The following is an 18,341-nucleotide window of genomic DNA, read 5'->3' as shown; positions in this document are numbered from 1 at the left end:
CTCACTGTACTGGGATCCAGCCCCGGCATTGCACTCCCTGCTCAGCAGGGATTCTACTTCTCTCTCTCCCTCTGACCTTTCCTCCTCCTCATAGTCACTCTCTCTCAAAAAATAAATAAATAAAATATTTTTTAAGAATCGTATCCGCGGGACGCCTGGGTGGCTCAGTGGGTTAAACCTCTGCCTTTAGCTCAGGTCATGATCCCAGGGTACTGGGATGGAGCCCTGCATCTAGCACTCTGATCAGCAGGAACCCTGCTTCCCCCTCTCTCTCTGCCTGCCTCTCTGCCTACTTGTGACCTCCATCTGTGAAATAAATAAATAAATTTTTTTTAAAAAATCATATCATCATTTCAACAGATGCAGGAAAAGAATCAGACAAAGTACAAGATCCATTCATGATAGAAATCCTCTGCAAAGTAGGTGTAGAGGGAAAATACCTCAACATGATAAAGGCCTTATATGAAAAACCCACAGCCAACATCATACTCAGTGGTGAAAAACAGAGCTTTTCCTTTAAGGTCAGAAAAACATAAGGATGTCCACTTCCACTGCTTTTATTCAAAATAGTACTCGGAAGTCCTAGCCACAGCAATCAAACAACATAAAGAAATAAAAGGCATCCAAATGGATAAAGAATAAAAAGGCGTCTATCCAATGGATAAGATAAACATTATCTCTTTAGAGAAAACTCTAAAGACTCCACCAAAAAATCACTAGAACTGACAAATGAATTTGGTAAAGTCATAGGATACAAAGTCAATATACAGAAATCTGTTGCACTCCTATACAATGAAGCAGCAGAAAGTGAAATTAAGAAAAAATCCCATTTAAAATTGTATCAAAAATAATAAAATATCTCGGAATAAACTTAACCAAAACAGTAAAAGCCTATACTCTGAAAATTAGAAAAATACTGATGAGATCAATTCAAGATACATGATACATGCATACATGATACAAAGAAACAGAAAGACATTCCATGCTCACGGGTTGAAGAACAAATACTGTTATAATGTCCACACCACCCAAAGCAATCTACAGATTTAATACAATTCATATCAAAATACCAACATTTTTCACAAAACTAAAACAAACAATCCTAAAATTTGTATGGGATTACAAGATCTTAACTAGCCAAAGCAATCTTGAAAAAGAAAAACAAAACTGGATGTATCACAATTCCAGACTTCAAGTTACATTACAAAATGGTAGAATTAAAATAGTATGGTACTGGCATAAAAATAAACACACAGATCAATGGAACAGAATAGAAAACCCAGAAGTAAACCCACATTTTATGACCAATTAATCTTCAACAAAGGAGAAATGAATATCCAATGGAAGAAAATCTCTCCAACAAGTGGAGTTGGGACAGCTACATTGCAAAAAAATGAAACTAGACCACCTTCTTTCACCAAACACAAAAATAAACTCAAAATGGATTAAAGACCTAAATGTGAGACCTTAAACTGTAAAAACCCTTGAAGCAGTAATTTCTCAGACACTGGCTGTTAAAAAACATTTTTATAGATAGTGTCTCTCGCGGTAAGGGAAACAAAAGCAATAATAAACTATTGGGACTATTTCAAAATTAAGTTTCTTCACAGCAAAGAAAACAACCAGCAAAACTAAAAGACAACCTAGAGAAGGGAAGAAGATAGAAGATAGAAGATAGTGGCAAATATCTGATAAAGGGTTAGTACCCAAAACATATAAAGGGTTATCTGATAAAGGATTAGTACCCAAAACATATAAAGAACTCATACAACTCAACATCAAAAACCCCAAATGATCCAATTAAGTAATAGACAAGATAAGAACATTTTTCCAAAGACAAACAGATGGCCAAAAGATACATGAAAAGATGCTCAAATCACTCATCATCAAGGAAATCCAAGTTAAAACTACAATGAGGTATCACCTCACATCTGTCAGAATGGCTAATATCAACAACCAAGAAACAAGAGGTCTTGGTAAGAATATAGAAAAAGGTAAACTCTCTTGCACTGTCAGTGGGAATGCAAACTGGCTCAGCCACTCTAGAAAACAGTATGGAATTTCCTCAAAAAGTTAAAAAAATGGAACTACTCTCCAAAGCCAGTAATTCTACTACTGGGTACTCACCCAAAGAATAAAAAAACACTAATTCAAAGGGATACATTCACCCCTATTTACTGCAACATTATTTACATACAATAGCCAAGCTAAGGCAAAAGCCCAAGTGTCTATCCATAGATGGATATGAAGAAGAGGTGGTATCTCATGAGAGATAATGACCTATAGAATTCTTTTTTTTGGTGGTGTCTTTATCTGGTTTTGGTATCAGGGTGATACTGGCCTCACGGAATGAATTTGGAAGTTTTCCTTCTTCTTCTATTTTTTTTCCTCCTCTATTTTTGAGATAGTTTGAGAAGAATAGGTATACACACACATACACACAGCGGAATATTATTCAGCTTTAAAAAGGAATGAAATCTTGCCATTTGCAAAACATGGATAAAGCTAGAAAATATAATGTTAAGCAAAATCAAAGAAAGACAAATATCGTATGATCTCACTCACATGTGGAATTTAAGAAAACTGACAAGCAAAGTAAAAAAATTGAGAGCGAAAGACAAAACAACAGACTCAACTATAGAGAACAAACTGATGGTTACCTGAGGAAGGTGGGTAGGGGGACAGGTGAAATAAGTGATGGGAATTAAAGGAAAAAAAAAAAACTAAAATGTGCACAGAGGCTGAAAAATAGGAAATCATAACACAACATAAAATGTTTCATTAAAAAAGGAAACTACACACTATCTTTTTGTAAACATTCAAACATTCCAAACAATGGAAGGACTTAAAAGGTTATCGGTGAAATTATTCACATTTAAAATATATTTTAGATAGCTACAAAAAATCAAAACATGGGGTGCCTGGGTGGTTCAGTGGGTTAAAGCCTCTGCCTTCGGCTCCAGTCAAGATCCCAGGGTCCTGGGATAGAGCCCAGCATCCAGCTCTCTGCTCAGCGGGGAACCTGCTCTCTCTCTCTCTCTCTCTCTCTCTCTGCCTGCCTTTCTGCCTATTTGTGATCTCTGTCTGTCAAAAAAATAAAACCATTAAAAAAAAAATCAAAACATGTATTATTTAGGTAACAGCGAACTTTGTATTAAAGTTCTATGGGAAAATTACTTAATTTTTTTATACTTTAAAGAGATCCAGAACATATACAGACCACTACAAATCAACAAGAAAAACAAGCCAATTTTAAAAAGATGGATTTAAAATTTAAAAACACACTTCACAAAAGAAAATTTCAATACACACATAAAAAGATACTCAATCTCATTAGTCATCAGGAGAATGCAAATTAAAACCACAATAAAACAGCAAGAACTATGAGAATGACTACAATCAAAAAGATTTTTGATACAAAATGGTGACAAGAACACTGAAGAACTAGAAGTCTAAATCACTTCCAGTCCAAGTGGAAAACAATATAGCTAATATGGAGAACTCAGTCATTTCTTATAATATTAAACATGTATTTACCCCATAACCAGCAATTTCACTCTAAGTAATTACAGAGAGAAATAAAAGCATAAATCCATAGAAACACTTATAATAATACTCAGAGTAATCGTAATCTTAAAAGCTCAAAATCAAAAACAACCCAGAAACCCATCAAACAAAAAAGCGAATAAACAAATCACTGTGTATTTATACAATAGAATATCACTCAATAATTAAAAAAAAAAAAAGGAATGAAGTAATAATACAGTAGTCCCAAAGATACCAGCAACTAGACTTGTAAACTCCTGATAGGATCCTCTTCAGTGAGGAATCTGACCAGTTAAAGACAAGTATTTAAACTAAAGGTTTTCTAACAAAGAACCCACCCTATATCGAAGTTCAGAGTCAGCAAGACCATCTATACATTCAGGGCTTTCTAAACAGCTCTTTATTTAGTCCCCCACTCTTAATTATAGCAGAGAGCTACCGACTAACAACCATTTGAGGAAAGCCTCTAACACAGAAAATACAGACAAAGCAGGTGGAAAAAAATAAGTTGACTAAAAGAAACATTTTGTAGGAAAATAATTCTCCAAAACGCTATCGTTAATTTTTTCAGAGAACAGTGCATCAATAACACAAGAATAGAATGTCACAGTAAAAGGAACATCCAGGGGAAAAGAGAAGGAGGAAGACAAAAGAGAAAACACACACACACACACGCAGGAGAGAGAGAGAGAGAGAGAAAGAAAGAAAGAAAGGAAGGAAGGAAGGAAGGAAACAGAGGGAAGATGAAAGAGGGAGGAAGAACAGATCCTCTGAAGATCAATGCTATAAAGTAGAAGCTCAAAGAGCAAGCAGTCCAAATTCAGATATGAGTAGGCAGGTAGAGGGTTTCAGACATGATATCACCCACAAAAAAAGGATGAAAGTGAGAAACACCTGCTGTTTAAACAGAATTGGTAGAAATTAACAAAACCTGAAAGTATTACTATGACAAACTATTGTTAAAAATATTAAAGAGGGGCATCTGGGTAGCTCAGTCAGTTAAGCGTCTTGTCTTCAGCTGCAGTCATGATCCTGGGGTCCTGGATTGAGCCCCACATTAGGCTCCCTGCTCAGCTGGAAGCCTGCTTCTCCCTCTCCCTCTGCCTCTGCCTGCCACTTCCTCTGCTTCTGCTCTCTGTCAAATAAATAAATCCAAAATCTTAAAAAAAAAATTATGAAAGAATATACTTCATCATTTTATCAAAAGAAACTCAGAAGGAAGTAGTAAGATTTAAGAAGCAACCGTAAGCAAGGACCATAAAAAAAAATTTTAAATATACTACAAGTTGATAAAGTTTTAAAAAGAGTAAATAACTAATAACAATAATGTAAACAATGGAAAGAGAATATGCAGAGTTAAAACTTTGAAGTTAAAACCTTGAAGTTCCTTGATTGCTCAAAAAGAAGCTAGAGAGTTCTGATTAACTTTATAGACTTCATTGATCAATTATGCAGTAAAAGCACAAAAGTGAAAATGTTAACTTCCAAGCCCCAAGGGAAAAAAGGAAAAATGAAAACAAAGAAAAGTAAGCAATTAAGCAGAAAAGAGGAAAATAGGAGGGGAAAAAAAAGCAAGAAGCATGAAAATAAAATACATACGACAGTAGGAATAAGTTCAACCCCATCAAATTCAAATGATACCATTAAAATAAAATTTTTAAAAACACATAACAGAACCATATATCATTTATGGACAAATATACATGTGACGTAGATAGAAAAAGAAACAGGATGCAGACCAAATTTAGTGGAGTAGCTACCCTCTGTGGAAACAGGAATAATAGTTTATGAGTGGCATTTCAACTACAACTACAATTTCTTTTCTTTTTTTAAAACTCTTAAGCAAATATAGCAAAATGCAGTAACATTTCTGAAGAAGACATAGCAGCTACTATAGTCATCTGTATTTTCCAAACAATTTCCTAATTTAAAAAAATTAAGGGTGCTTGAGTGACTCAGTCAGTTAAACCTCTGCCTTTAGCTCAGGTCATGATCCTGGAGTTCAGGGATGGAGCCCCACTCATGGGGCTTCCTGCTCAATAGGGAGTCTGCTTCTCCCTCTCATTCTACCCAACCCCTGATTGTGCTCTCACTTGCTCTCTTTCTCAAATTAATAAAATCTTAATAAATAAATAAATAAATAAAATCTTTTGCTTAAGATTTTATTTATTTGTCAGAGAGAGAACGCAAGCATAAGCAGTGGCAGGCAGAGGGAGAACCAGGCTCTCTGCTGAGCAAGGAGCCCAATATGGAGCTCCACTCCAGGACTCTGGGATCATGACCTGAGCCAAAGACAGACACTTAACTGAGCCATGCAGGCATCCCTAAATAACTGAAATCTTAAAAAAGAAAAGAAAAATTAATAGACGAGCAATATTCAGATACATATCTTTATTAGTACAAAAATGCAAAATTCTGAAATGCCTTGTAATTTATACAGATTTCAGAAAAATGACCCTCATTAAACGCAGTTTACAAATTAATGACATTTACCTAAGTTCTCAAAACATTAAAGAAGAGTAAAGAACACCAAAGTGAAGTTCAAATCCAAACACCTAAAATATCTTTAGAACTGTTCTGAAATGAAAAAACTCATATTCTTTCTGGTAAATTGACTTTTTATAGGTGTTTCTAGACTAAAAGATATAATGAGTCAAAATTCTAGCTTCAGAGAGTAACTTCCATGATAATGAATTAAAGGATTACTTTACCCATCACAGTAATAAAAAAATGGGACTTTTTCCCCATATACATAAAAATGATTTTTTTCACCAAAGAACATCTAGGCATATTTGCTATTATGGGTATATAATACCTGTTAAGTCCTTTGCTAAATCAGGATGGTTCATGAGACAATGACTAGCAAACTTCACACATTCCAAGCGGATTGGTACATGGATGTCATTAAACCTGATAAAATATAAAGGCACAGAAAGTTCTTTAAAATAGGAGGAACAATTATGTGTTTAAAATATACACAATTTATATTTACTTCTCTAATTAAAAGAAAAAACAAGTTATGTAGAATAATTCAAAGCAAAGCTAGACTATTTCAACAAAGTTTTGATAAGCTATATATTTATGAATGCTTCAGAATGTCTATATTAAACCAGGACAATCTCCTATGAGAACTGTGTACTTTTAAGGAGCTTGTGAAAACAATACAAGTTTGGCTCAAGCACAAAAAATGAGAATGACAAGATTTTTCCTATAAATATTATTCTTTTAAATATATATGTTTATATAAGCCTATTTGTGTGCACAGGTCATAGATACATTATATAAATCCCATTCTTTCTTAAGTGTAGGGCATTCACAAAGTGTGGCAGATCTTGCACTAAACCCCGTATTATTTTACATGACTCTAAAACTGAGCCCAAATTAACTCCTATCCAGTTAAACATCACATTACATTTCCACTAATACCAAAGCCAATTTTAAATGAAGAAGTAAATATCTTAGTATTTATCTCCAAAATATTAAAACTCTTTGAAAGATATGCAATTTAGGTATCTTTTAACTTTGTATTTCTCTTCTTTTTTTTCTTTATAATTTATTTGAAGAAATTGTTCTGTTTGTGTGTGTTGTGTTTTCCCACAGTTGAGATTTCACTAATCTGTACTATCCTGGTTTCAATTAATAGGCTCCCCTTCTATCCAAATCTTACAAGTTGATAGTTAGATCTAGACACTTAATCATATCCAGATTCACTGTTTCAGCAAGACTATTTCATAGATGGAATCCTGTTCCTCCATCATAAAGCCCATGATGTCCAGCTGTCCTAAACCATTAATGTTGAAAGCCTGTATACACTAGTTCAGCCTGGACTACAAAAGAGGGATGTCTTTGAAAAATCTTAAGTAACAACAAGAACATCAAAGTCAAGTGAGAATTTTCCATTCCATATTTTCATATATCTAATTCTGTAATATCAAAAGGTTTCCAAATCATCTATCACCCAATACCATAACAAATTCATAACATATCATAACAAATGTCATAACAAATATTATAAAAGAGAAAAAAAGAGATCTTCTAAACGAGCACCAAATTATTCATAAAAGCTTATTATAAGAGGAGCGCCTGGGTGGCTCAGAGGGTTAAAGCCTCTGCCTTCGGCTCAGGTCATGTTTTCCAGGGTCCTGGGATCAAGCCCCACATCGGGCTCTCTGCTCAGCAGGGAGCCTGCTTCCTTCCTCCTCTCTCTCTCTCTCTGCCTGCCTCTCTGCCTACTTGTGATCTCTGTCTGTCAAATAAATAAATAAAATCTTTAAAAAAAGAAAAGAAAAGCTTATTATAAGAAAAAAAATGTTCTATGAAGTACACTCAAAAAAAAGTTATAACACCTAGCCTATGGTATCATATAGTTTCCAGACTGTTTTGAATCCAAGTACTTCATCCCTATGTACTTTACATTTCCAACTAAACATATACCATTTAATCATTATAAATAAATATTATAAGACTTCTTTAAAAAATACTCTAGCTTCTTAAAAGTCGTAATAATCTGTGAGTTTCAGTTTGAAGTTTTAAAAGTAAACGAAAAATTACAATGTAATGGAAATGTGACAAATTTTAACCTCCCAAATCAAGTCTGGATAATCCAAGTCCTGATTTAAAGATACAGTAAATGTCTGTAAGTAAAACCTGTATTTTTATTTTACCACATTAAGTGGACTCTAAATTAAAAGGTATAATTTAATTAAACATATAAGCTATTCTGCTCTACTTCCCAAGAACTTTCCACTGTATTTAAAGGAAAAGAGTCTAGAAAGCAAACTCAAAATGACAATAGACTAAAATTTATTCATTTAACTCACCTTGTCAAATACTACTGAGCTATATAAGCAATAAGAAATTAGATTAAGAATTTGGCACTTAGCAAACATAGTTCATTTAACAAATTAGAAAAATAAAGCCAAGAGAAATTAAATTTATTATAATCGTGACAGTTCTAATATTAAGATGGAAAGAAAAGTGGTTATAACATACAAATATTTCAATATAGAAAGAAACAGAGTATGAGTTTTTAAATGCTATTTATTTGTGACTTAACTGCATTATTTGTTATGAAAAAAATTTAAGCAGAGGAAAAAAATTCTCCTTTATCTTCTGGGTCAAAGTAGGTTTCAGCTAGGGCACTTTAAATGGTTTTAATATATTCAAGGTCAAGGATACCTTTAAAAATATAATTGAACCCTTCTCAAACAAAAAAGAAACAAATACACTCAAAATTTTGCAAACAATTTCATGATTGTGAACATTAAAAGCATATATATATCCCAGGCTATCACTTCCTTTAAAAGAGAAACATACAAAGGAGGTTAGGAGGAAGACATACGTATCATTTATTTATTCATTCTGTGGATACCCGTGTATCTCACAATGATTTATTTTCAGCTGGAATGAATCACTGCAAATGTACTAACACATTTTAATTTCATGATTATAATACTTTCTGAAATAGCTTTTTAAGCGTATCATCTTTCAGAAATTATTAAGGGCAAAATAAGATGAAAACAGAAAGTGAAACTGTAAATATTGCTAATCAGTACTAACATTCAAAAATTTCAAAATATAAAACCTTCATTTTTATAATTTCAAGAAAATATTAAAATACGAATGACATTTTTAGCTAATATAAATAGATTAAAAACATTTATTACTTTTAAACAGGACACCAAAATCATATACCTGCCCAAGTAACACTGCCAAAGTGGTTTGTTTTGAGAAGCCAATTCTGAATCCTTCGCACCAAACATTTTTGCCAATAGTTTAACAACTTGTAGGCGTTCCTCATTATCATTGCTCTAAAACAAAACACAAACAGCTTTAAAACCATCAGGTAGATATAGTCACAATAATTTTCCCCATCTCCAATTCCACAGAAAAACTTTCATGAGCTCCAGATGAAAAAGTATACCAAAAAAAATGCTCAATATACTTTGCAAGAAATAAATAAACCCTTAAATGTTCTAATCAGCTTGTTAAAGTGTACTTCCTATATGAAAATACATCCCAAAGTTCGATTAAATGTTAGAGACCCCTCTTTAATTTGAGGCTTATTTCCATTCACAGTCAAATTCAAAAATTAACTACATCAAAGTTATGCAGGCTCTTGGAAAACTGTTTTTTAAAAATAGCCATGAAGAGGCCAGGTCTACAGTAAACAGAAAATTCTGTATGATTGAACTGGTTAAGCTCTTTGTAGAAATAAATATGTGAAATCTCCCAAAAGAAGAATCAGTTCACCTACACATACCAGATCTATAATGAAGTTCACCAATATGCTGAAGTCTTGCATGTGCAAAAACTAATTTCTGCTTTATTTATTCTAATATGGGTAGGTAGCATGGAGACAGGAACTCAATTTTATTATTGATTTTGGTACCTCCAACAAATGACACAATGGTAAAATAACTGAACTACCCACAATACTACACTTGAACATAACATGTGACCATATCAAAAAACAATGATATTCAAAGTGCTATGAAGACACTGTACACTGTTGGGTTTTGTTTGTTTTTTTTTTTAAACCAATGCCTTACCCTAGTATTAAGAGCTCCCATAATATGACCTAAGTCGTCTCTGTTATTTCTCTCACTAGTCCTCTAAATAAGTATATTTCAACCCCAAGGGCACATCAAAATGATTGCTAAATGTGGCTATGTGTGTGCACACACACAGGAATATTACTCAGCCCTCAAAAAGAATGAAACATTGCCATTTGCAACGACATGAATGGAGCTAGAATGTATTAAGTGAAGTAAGTCAGTCAGAGAAAAACAAATACCATATGGTTTCACTCATATTTGGAAATTATGAAATAAAACAGATTAACATATGGGAAGGAGAAAGAAAAAGAGAAATGGAAGCAAACCATAAGAGGCTCTTAATGACAGAGAACAAACTGAGGGTTAATGGAGGGAGGGAGGTGGGGGATGGGCTATATGGGTGATGGGTAGTAAGGAGGGCACTTGTTACGATGAGCACTGAGTGTTCTAGGTAAGTGATGAAACACTATATTCTACTCCTGAAACCAATAATACACTATGTTACCTGAAATTTAAATAAAAATTTGGAAAAAAATTAAAATAATAGTATAACACATTTGTTTCCTATGATTAAGAGTCTCTTGTGGTTTGTCTCCCTCTCTGGTTTCATCTGGTTTTATTTTTTCCTCTCTTCCTCCATGATTCTGCCTTATTTCTTAAATTCCTGAGATCATATGATACTTGTCTTTCTCTGACTTATTTCACTTACCATAATACCCTCTAGTCCCAACCACGTCACTGCAAATGTAAGATTTCATTTTGATGGCTGAAGAGTATTCCATTGTGTATATATACCATGTCATCTTTACCCATTTATCTTTTGATGGACATCTGGGATTTTTCTATAATTTAGCTATTGTGGGCATTGCTGCTATAAAAAACATTGGGGTGCAGGTGCCCCTTTGGATCACTACATCTGTATCTTTGGGGTAAATACGCAGTAGTGCAATTGCTAGGTTATAGGGTAGCTCTATTTTCAACTTTTTGAGGAACCTCCATACTGTTTTCCATAGATGTTGCACCAGCTTGCATTCCCGCCAACAGTCTAGGAGGGTTCCCCTTTCTCTACATCCTTGCCAATATCTTGTTCCCTAACTTGTTAATTTTAGCTATTTTGACTGTGTGAGGTTATATCTCATTGTGGTTTTGATCTGTTATTTCCCTGATGTCGAGTGATGTTGAGCATTTTTTCATGTGTCTGTTGGCCATCTGGATGTGTTCTTTGAGGAAATGTCTGTTCACATCTTCTGCCCATTTCTTGATTAGATTATTTGTTCTTTGGGTATTGAGTTTGGTAAGTTCTTTTATGGAGTTTGGATACTAGCCCTTTATCTGATATGTCATTTGTAAATATCTTCTCCCAAAAGAAGCAAAAATAAAACAAGATGAAACCAGAAAGGGAGACAAACCATAAGAGACTTTTAGTCTTAGGGAACAAACTGAGGGTTGCTAGAGGGGAGGGAGGTGGAAGGATGGGGTAAGTGGGTGATGGACATTAAGGAGAGCATGTGATGTAATGAGCACTGGATATTATATAAGACTGATGAATCACTGACCTCTACCTCTGAAACTGATAATATATTATATGTTAATTAATTAAATTTAAATTTAAAAAAATATGTCCATGACTGTTCATACTAGCACTATTCATAATACATAGCACCATTATTTATAATAGCAAAGGGTGGAAACAACATAAATGTCCATCAACTGATAAAATATTGTATTACCCATACAATGAAATATGATTTAGCAATTAAAAAAGGAAGATGTGGTCCAAATACACTATGGGGTATTATGCCTCCATCAGAAAGGATGAATACCCAACTTTTGTATCAACATGGACGGGACTAGAAGAGATTATGCTGAGTGAAATAAGTCAAGCAGAGAAAGTCAATTATCATATGCTTTTGCTTATTTTTGGAGCATAAGAAATAACATGGAGGACATGGGGAGATGGAGAGGGGAAGGGAGTTGGGGGAAATTGGAGGGGAAGATGAACCATGAAAGACTGTGGACCCTGAAAAACAATCTGAGGGTTCTGGAGGGGCAGGAGGTGGGAGGTTGGGTGAGCCTAGTGGTGGGTATTATGGAGAGCATGTATTGCATGGAGCACTGGGTGTGGTGCATAAACGATGAATTCTGGAAGACTGAAAGAAATTTTAAAAATAAATAAAAATTAAATAAACAAATAAATGACGTCCTGGCACAAACTATACCATGGAAGAACCTTGAAAACTTTATGCTAGGTTAAAGATTCCAGTCACAAAAGATTATATATGCTATAGCCCCATTTATAAAAATGTCTAGAATAGGCAATCTATAGGGACAGAAAGTAAATTAGTGATTGTCTTGAGCTGGATTCCTGGAGGAACGGAAGGTCACCACTAAAGGGTATAAGATTTCTTTCAGTGGACGATAAAAATGTTCTAAAAATAATTGTCGTGACAGTTGCATGACTGTGAATATGTCAAAAAACACTGAATTGTACACTTTAAATGGGTGATTTTTATGGTATTTGAATTATATTTGAATAAAGCTATTACAAAAAGAAAAATAATAATAAAACAATCTACAAAAATGACCTCTAAAGCTCTAAAAAAATAAAAATTAAAAAAAATAAAAATAAAAACAACTGAATGCTTGTACTCTACTGCCAAGAATTCTGATCAAAATAACTTATCTGGTTTAATGCCCGGACATCTGTTTGCTTACTAACGCTCCACAGGTGAAGATTCTAATGTGCAGTCAGGGATAATTTAAGCTTACTTAAATTAAAAAGTTTACTTACTTAACTGTAACTCTTTGTGTTCCACAAATTCACCCAGCATCTTCCTACCTCTATATGCTTCTATATCTGTTTCCTTTATTTCAACTGTATGCTGTTTATCTTTTAGCACACTTAGGATATCTGGCTAATTAAATCTGAATTTTTCTTTTCTTCTACACTAGCTGTTAGACTTGCTGAAAACAAGGATGATAATTCCTTACTTTTTATATTTCTTACAGTATTCAGTATTTTTAAAGAAAATTAGACCAGGGGCACCTGGATGCTTCAGTCAGTTAAGCATCTGCCTTCGGCTCAGGCCATGATCTCAGGGTCCTGGGATCTAGCCTTCCATCAGGCTCCTCACTTAGCAGGGAGCTGCTTCTCCTCGTCCCTCTGACTGCTGCTCTGCCTACCTGTGCTATCTCTCTGCCAAATAAAATCTTAAAAAAAAAAAAAAACAGAGCAAGAAAAATGTTAGAAGTATGACTGCCTTCTGCCTCATCAAAATTGCTAACTACATGGGAAAATATGGTGCAGTTGGGACAGTGAATCAAGTGGGTCACTTGAAAAATACACCCCAGAATAAAATGAGAATAATCACTTGCTAGTTTTGTGTGTTATTCACACTACAAATAAGGTTTGTTTATTTTCTTGTTTTAAAAGAGATAAATCAAAATTTTTACAAACAAGAAATATAACATGGAAATCATTTAAGAATTTCTCTGGGTGGCACATCAGATTTCATCAAAGATGATTAATTATAACCAACTTTTTAAAATCTTCCTGTAATAATTCAAAAAAAGGAAAATCTATTCCCCAAATCTACAAATGAAACTCAATTTTATGGCATAATGTCAAGGCAACAGCAACATGCCACCAAAAAATTCCAGAGAACTATGTGAAAAGTAATGGAGTTTCAACATAGGCATAAGATAATATCCACATGGGGAAACTATTTAACAATATGTGGACAATAGACCCTGAACTATTTTTACGGTGTAATCAGGGGGTCTTGGGAACCACTATAAACTGTGCCTTGAAAAGAAGGTTGATGTATAGCTAGACCTCAAAAATTGGTCACAATCTAGAATTTATCTGGAAATTATCTGAAGTAAAATACCATCATTAATTAAGTGGCTACTATCTGCTAGGCACCATGCCAGGCATTGCAGATAAGCAAAGAAGTAAGGTACAAACATGTAAATAAATAACAGTAATACACATCTGCAGCATTCAGGTAAAAGTACCATAAGAATTAAAAAGCCACAAATAATGCTCTTTGCTAATCTGGTTGACAGAACGATAACATTTTTTAAATAGTTACCTTTAGTTTAAATTCAAGTTGGGGTAAAACAGAGAGCAGCAAATGACTATCAATATTATAGAGCTCCAAAATTAAGTCAAAGACATGCTCTGACAAATCGCTGATAGATGTTTTTCCAAGCATCAGAACCTGATTAAAAAACTTTTAAGAAAGAAAATTTATCATTAATAGCAATGCCATAGATAAAATGAATTTTCTAAAATCTTAATTATCATTCAATTAAATTCATTATTATTCTATACTAAGTCAAACAAAGGTTAGCAAAACATTTTCTAATAGTAAGTGGAAAACAACTACAGGCTAGTGCACCTTGCACATGAAACTTACCTCATATACAATAAAAGGTAATCTGTACTAATTTATCAATTAGCTTATTAATCAACACTCTACCTATCAAAACCTCATCTACAATAAAAGGTAATTTGTACTAATTTATCAATTAGTTTATCAATCAACACTCTACCTATCAAATACACATTTTCCCCCATTATGGTATTTACTGTATTTTATCCTGTAATATGGTTCTATTTGTGTACATATCTTAATTTCCCTACTAGATAAATTTCTTAAAGTCAAGGGATCACACCTTGTTCACCTTAGCATGTATGAGAGACAACAGCATTAAAGACAAAACTTTGCACCTTTCATAGAAGGGGCCAATTCCAGTTTTAAAATAATTTTATAAAGCAAAACAACCTTTTTCTAATCCTCTGTCTTCTTTTAAATTCTGATAAACAGTATATTTTTTTGTACGAAGTTTACAGCACTAATTAAAATCCAATTAAAAGCACGGAAAATCCAAATATAAACAATTTTGTTTCCATTAGAAACTAGTTTCCACATTCAGATCATTTATCATATTACTACTAAAACTGATAAAGATATATGGCATAATAATCCAGTTCCTATTTAAAGTCTTCAAAATCATAAAAAAAATTAACCCAGAGGATATACAACATATTCTCAGCAGTATCTTCTGTCTCTTCAAAGAAGTAGTTTAAGGATTTTTTACACCACATAAACCCTGAGCGCTACTCTCAGTATCAGTTAATACAACCTGACTTAATATGGAAAGTACAAAGTCAAATATTTCACATTTCTATGTCTTTTCTGCTTGCTTTAACTCTTAGGCTATTCTTACATGAAGTTTATGTCTATGAACCTATACAGACTACCCAGCTATAAAGGGGAGAAAAGAACAAATTCCATGTTACTATTCCTTTTTTTTTTTTTAACCAGTTTGAAAAGTAATTTGTTTGTTGTCCTTGTTTATCAACATTGTAGGAAAAGAATTTCATGACATCAAAGGTTAAATTCTCATTCAGGCTGAAAATCAAATGACTTTGTTTCCACTCACAAAATTTCTCCTGCTTAAAAATAGTAAATCTAATCTTTCCTTAACAAGACCAAATAATCCTTTCCAATCTGGCCACCTTGTCACATGATGTAAATGTCCTCTTTATCAGTCTGGGGAAACCAAATTTGAAAATTTAAAAAAAAAAAAAAATGCTGTAGTCTATTAAGTATGCCAAAGCATTATGTCTTTAAAAGAAAAAAAAAAGCCATATATATACAGTGATTAAAAAATACTTTATTGCTGGGACACCTACATGGTTCAGTCGGATCAGTGTCTGACTCCTGATTTTGGCTCAGGTCATGATCTGAGGGTCGTGACATTGAGTCCCACGCTTGAAGCCTACTTATGATTCTCTCCCTGCCCCTCCCCACCTGCTCGCTCACTCACTCTCTCAAAATAGAAAAGAAAGAAAAAAAAAGTTCTGATGAAAAATAAAATTACCAAGAAGTGATCCAGTCAGAAAATTTTTGACATGTCCCTATGCACTTTTTGTGCCTGATAGTTTGACCTTTTCAAAAAATACATACTTTTGGGGCACCTGGGTGGCTCAGTGGGTTAAGCCTCTGCCTTCGGCTCAGGTCATGATCTCAGGGTCCTGGAATCGAGTCCCACATTGGGCTCTCTGCTCGGCAGGGAGCCTGCTCCCCCTACCTTCTCTCTTCCTGCCTCTCTGCCTACTTGTGATCTCCGTAAAATTAAATAAATAAAATCTTTAAAAAAAAAATACATACATTTTAGTTTAAGTTGTCAAATAACGACAAATTTTATTTTTAAAAAAATAATCTATAATAACATAAAATAATAATCTAAAGTAATATCCACAGTGATTTAAGTCCTAAATATGTAAGAATCACTATAAAGAACCTGAATGTGTCTCTATCATATCCCTAATAGTGGAAAAAAAAAAGTAAGTAAAAAAGAGACAGAAATGTGGTTATTATTTGCTTGCTAATTCTCTACTACAAAGATAAATGAATAATGGCTACTACATGTACAGGTTCAAAAAGCCTGAGAATTATTTTAATACCGTAATTCATTTCATCTTACAAGACAAGTTCACTAGGTCAAAGTTTGAGGTAGAAAAAAAGATGCATAAGAAAATAAGATGTATAAGGGTACTAGAGGGTGAAAGAAAGCAATTCTTAATGATGTCTTAGCTAACCATCAAATAAAGCAAGGAACAAGAAGAGATTAAACAATGGACAAAGTATGGGTAATAAAATACAGCTGGAAGTGTGCTTGGACCTTCTGATACTGTGCCTCTCACCCCTCGGCTTCTGATAAAGATACCACAAGAAAGTATGGAGAGGGCAGTTCTACCTCTGCAGGCGAGAACTAAGAACAAGCAATTAACATAAGATATTTGTGACAGGGAACTGTAAACACCTGAGATTCCTAAAAGTATTTCTCCGGTCCTGTTTCTTTTAGCTCTAATAATAAGTATTTTCAAACATAAACATATGCAGAGAGAATAGTATAATGAACATAATCACCTAGCTCCAACAAATACCATCATTCCATCATGGACCTTACTTTTTTTTATTACCAATAAAATATTTATTTCCCCAATTCTAGAAATATTAACATGGTATAGTGTTATTTGTTTTTGTTCCGTTTTGTTTTACCAGAAAAAAGTAAAAAATATTTAATTGTTCCCCTAAAAAAACATCTGGCTTGGCAATACCAATTTAAATAAGTGACCACCAGGAGGAGCTCACCTAAAAGGCCATGGAGATAGTCATTCAGGTGCTCTTGAAGCAAATGAAAGGGGAAGGCTAATTAATCACACACAAAATGCTTAAGACTGGGTCTACACAATTCAAAAGCCATCAAGTCAATAATGGAAAAACTCAACCCACTCAGTCCAACCAATTTATTCTGGCTGATATCCAAGATTCACAAAACTAGCAGAAATCATTATTTAGAATTCCCTGCCAATTTGGAGTATTAAGATAGATTACACAATTTGTCCAGGTTCTCAAAGTTCACCCTCCAAAACAATTTTCTTACAAATCAAATACATTTTATCAAATCATCATGTGTTTTGAATTATTTAAGGCCATAAGCCAGAAACAACAACTAAGATTAACCAAGATGCTGTTCTATAAAGTTTGTTACTTTTCCAAAGCACATCTTTTCACGATGTATTTTATATACGGATTTCATTTTTTATATACTACAGGAAATATGATCCTTCAATAAACTTCAGGCAAATATGTAAGTGATTATAAATGACTTTGTTTCTCACTTTTTTCCAAGAGACAGATTTACATCCTTTACATATCTGAAGGTGGGTGAAAGTGGAAAGTAGAGAGAAGTGTCACATAAGGCGCCATTCATGTGAATATTTTCCATATGAATGGTGCCCTCTAGAGTTGTGCAACTCAACAGAACTATAGAGAGAAAATAAAACTTATGCTTTTATCATTGAACCTATCAACTAAAATATATTTCTTCCGAAAATAGCTAAAAGATAGTCAATTGTAAATAAGCAGATTTGGGATGATATTGGAAGAGCTCATTTCATCTCAGTTCCTTCCCTTTTTCAGAAAAGGTTGATGTACATGATAGCAAGACAGACAACTGTCACCAAATTGCTGCCATTCATACTTGCCTTCAACTTTAAAGTCCTGATATTAGTTCATATCTATTTCTTGTATAAACCAATTTAATCTCCAAAAAGCTGTAACTTCCCTGAATAATGAGAAGCTCTATTTGGAACATTAGAAACAAGCTATATATCTTGCTAATCAAAATAAAAGTTATTTTAATTCTTGGGCAATTTCA

General features: G+C 33.6%; 1 protein-coding gene across 8 annotated transcripts in view; it reads right to left on the bottom strand.

Moving 5' to 3' along the window:
• PDS5B (PDS5 cohesin associated factor B) overlaps nucleotides 1–18,341 on the bottom strand; it is a 205,320-nt gene that overhangs the window by 94,372 nt on the left and 92,607 nt on the right. For all 8 annotated transcript variants that reach the window (XM_004770808.3, XM_013044910.2, XM_045069726.1 and 5 more), the window contains exons 8-10: nucleotides 14,198–14,338; nucleotides 9,241–9,356; nucleotides 6,362–6,456 (exon numbers count right to left, since the gene is read on the bottom strand). In XM_004770808.3, the coding sequence (XP_004770865.1) occupies nucleotides 6,362–6,456; nucleotides 9,241–9,356; nucleotides 14,198–14,338 (352 nt within the window). The remainder of the gene's footprint in view (nucleotides 1–6,361; nucleotides 6,457–9,240; nucleotides 9,357–14,197; nucleotides 14,339–18,341) is intronic.

The sequence above is a fragment of the Mustela putorius genome, unplaced genomic scaffold (assembly GCF_011764305.1).
Source record: "Mustela putorius furo isolate JIRA1106 unplaced genomic scaffold, ASM1176430v1.1 tig00003942_pilon_pilon_pilon, whole genome shotgun sequence".
In the NCBI taxonomy this organism is placed as follows: domain Eukaryota; kingdom Metazoa; phylum Chordata; class Mammalia; order Carnivora; family Mustelidae; genus Mustela; species Mustela putorius.
Note: the sequence above shows the minus strand (reverse complement) of the source record. Positions and strands in the feature narration are given on the sequence as shown.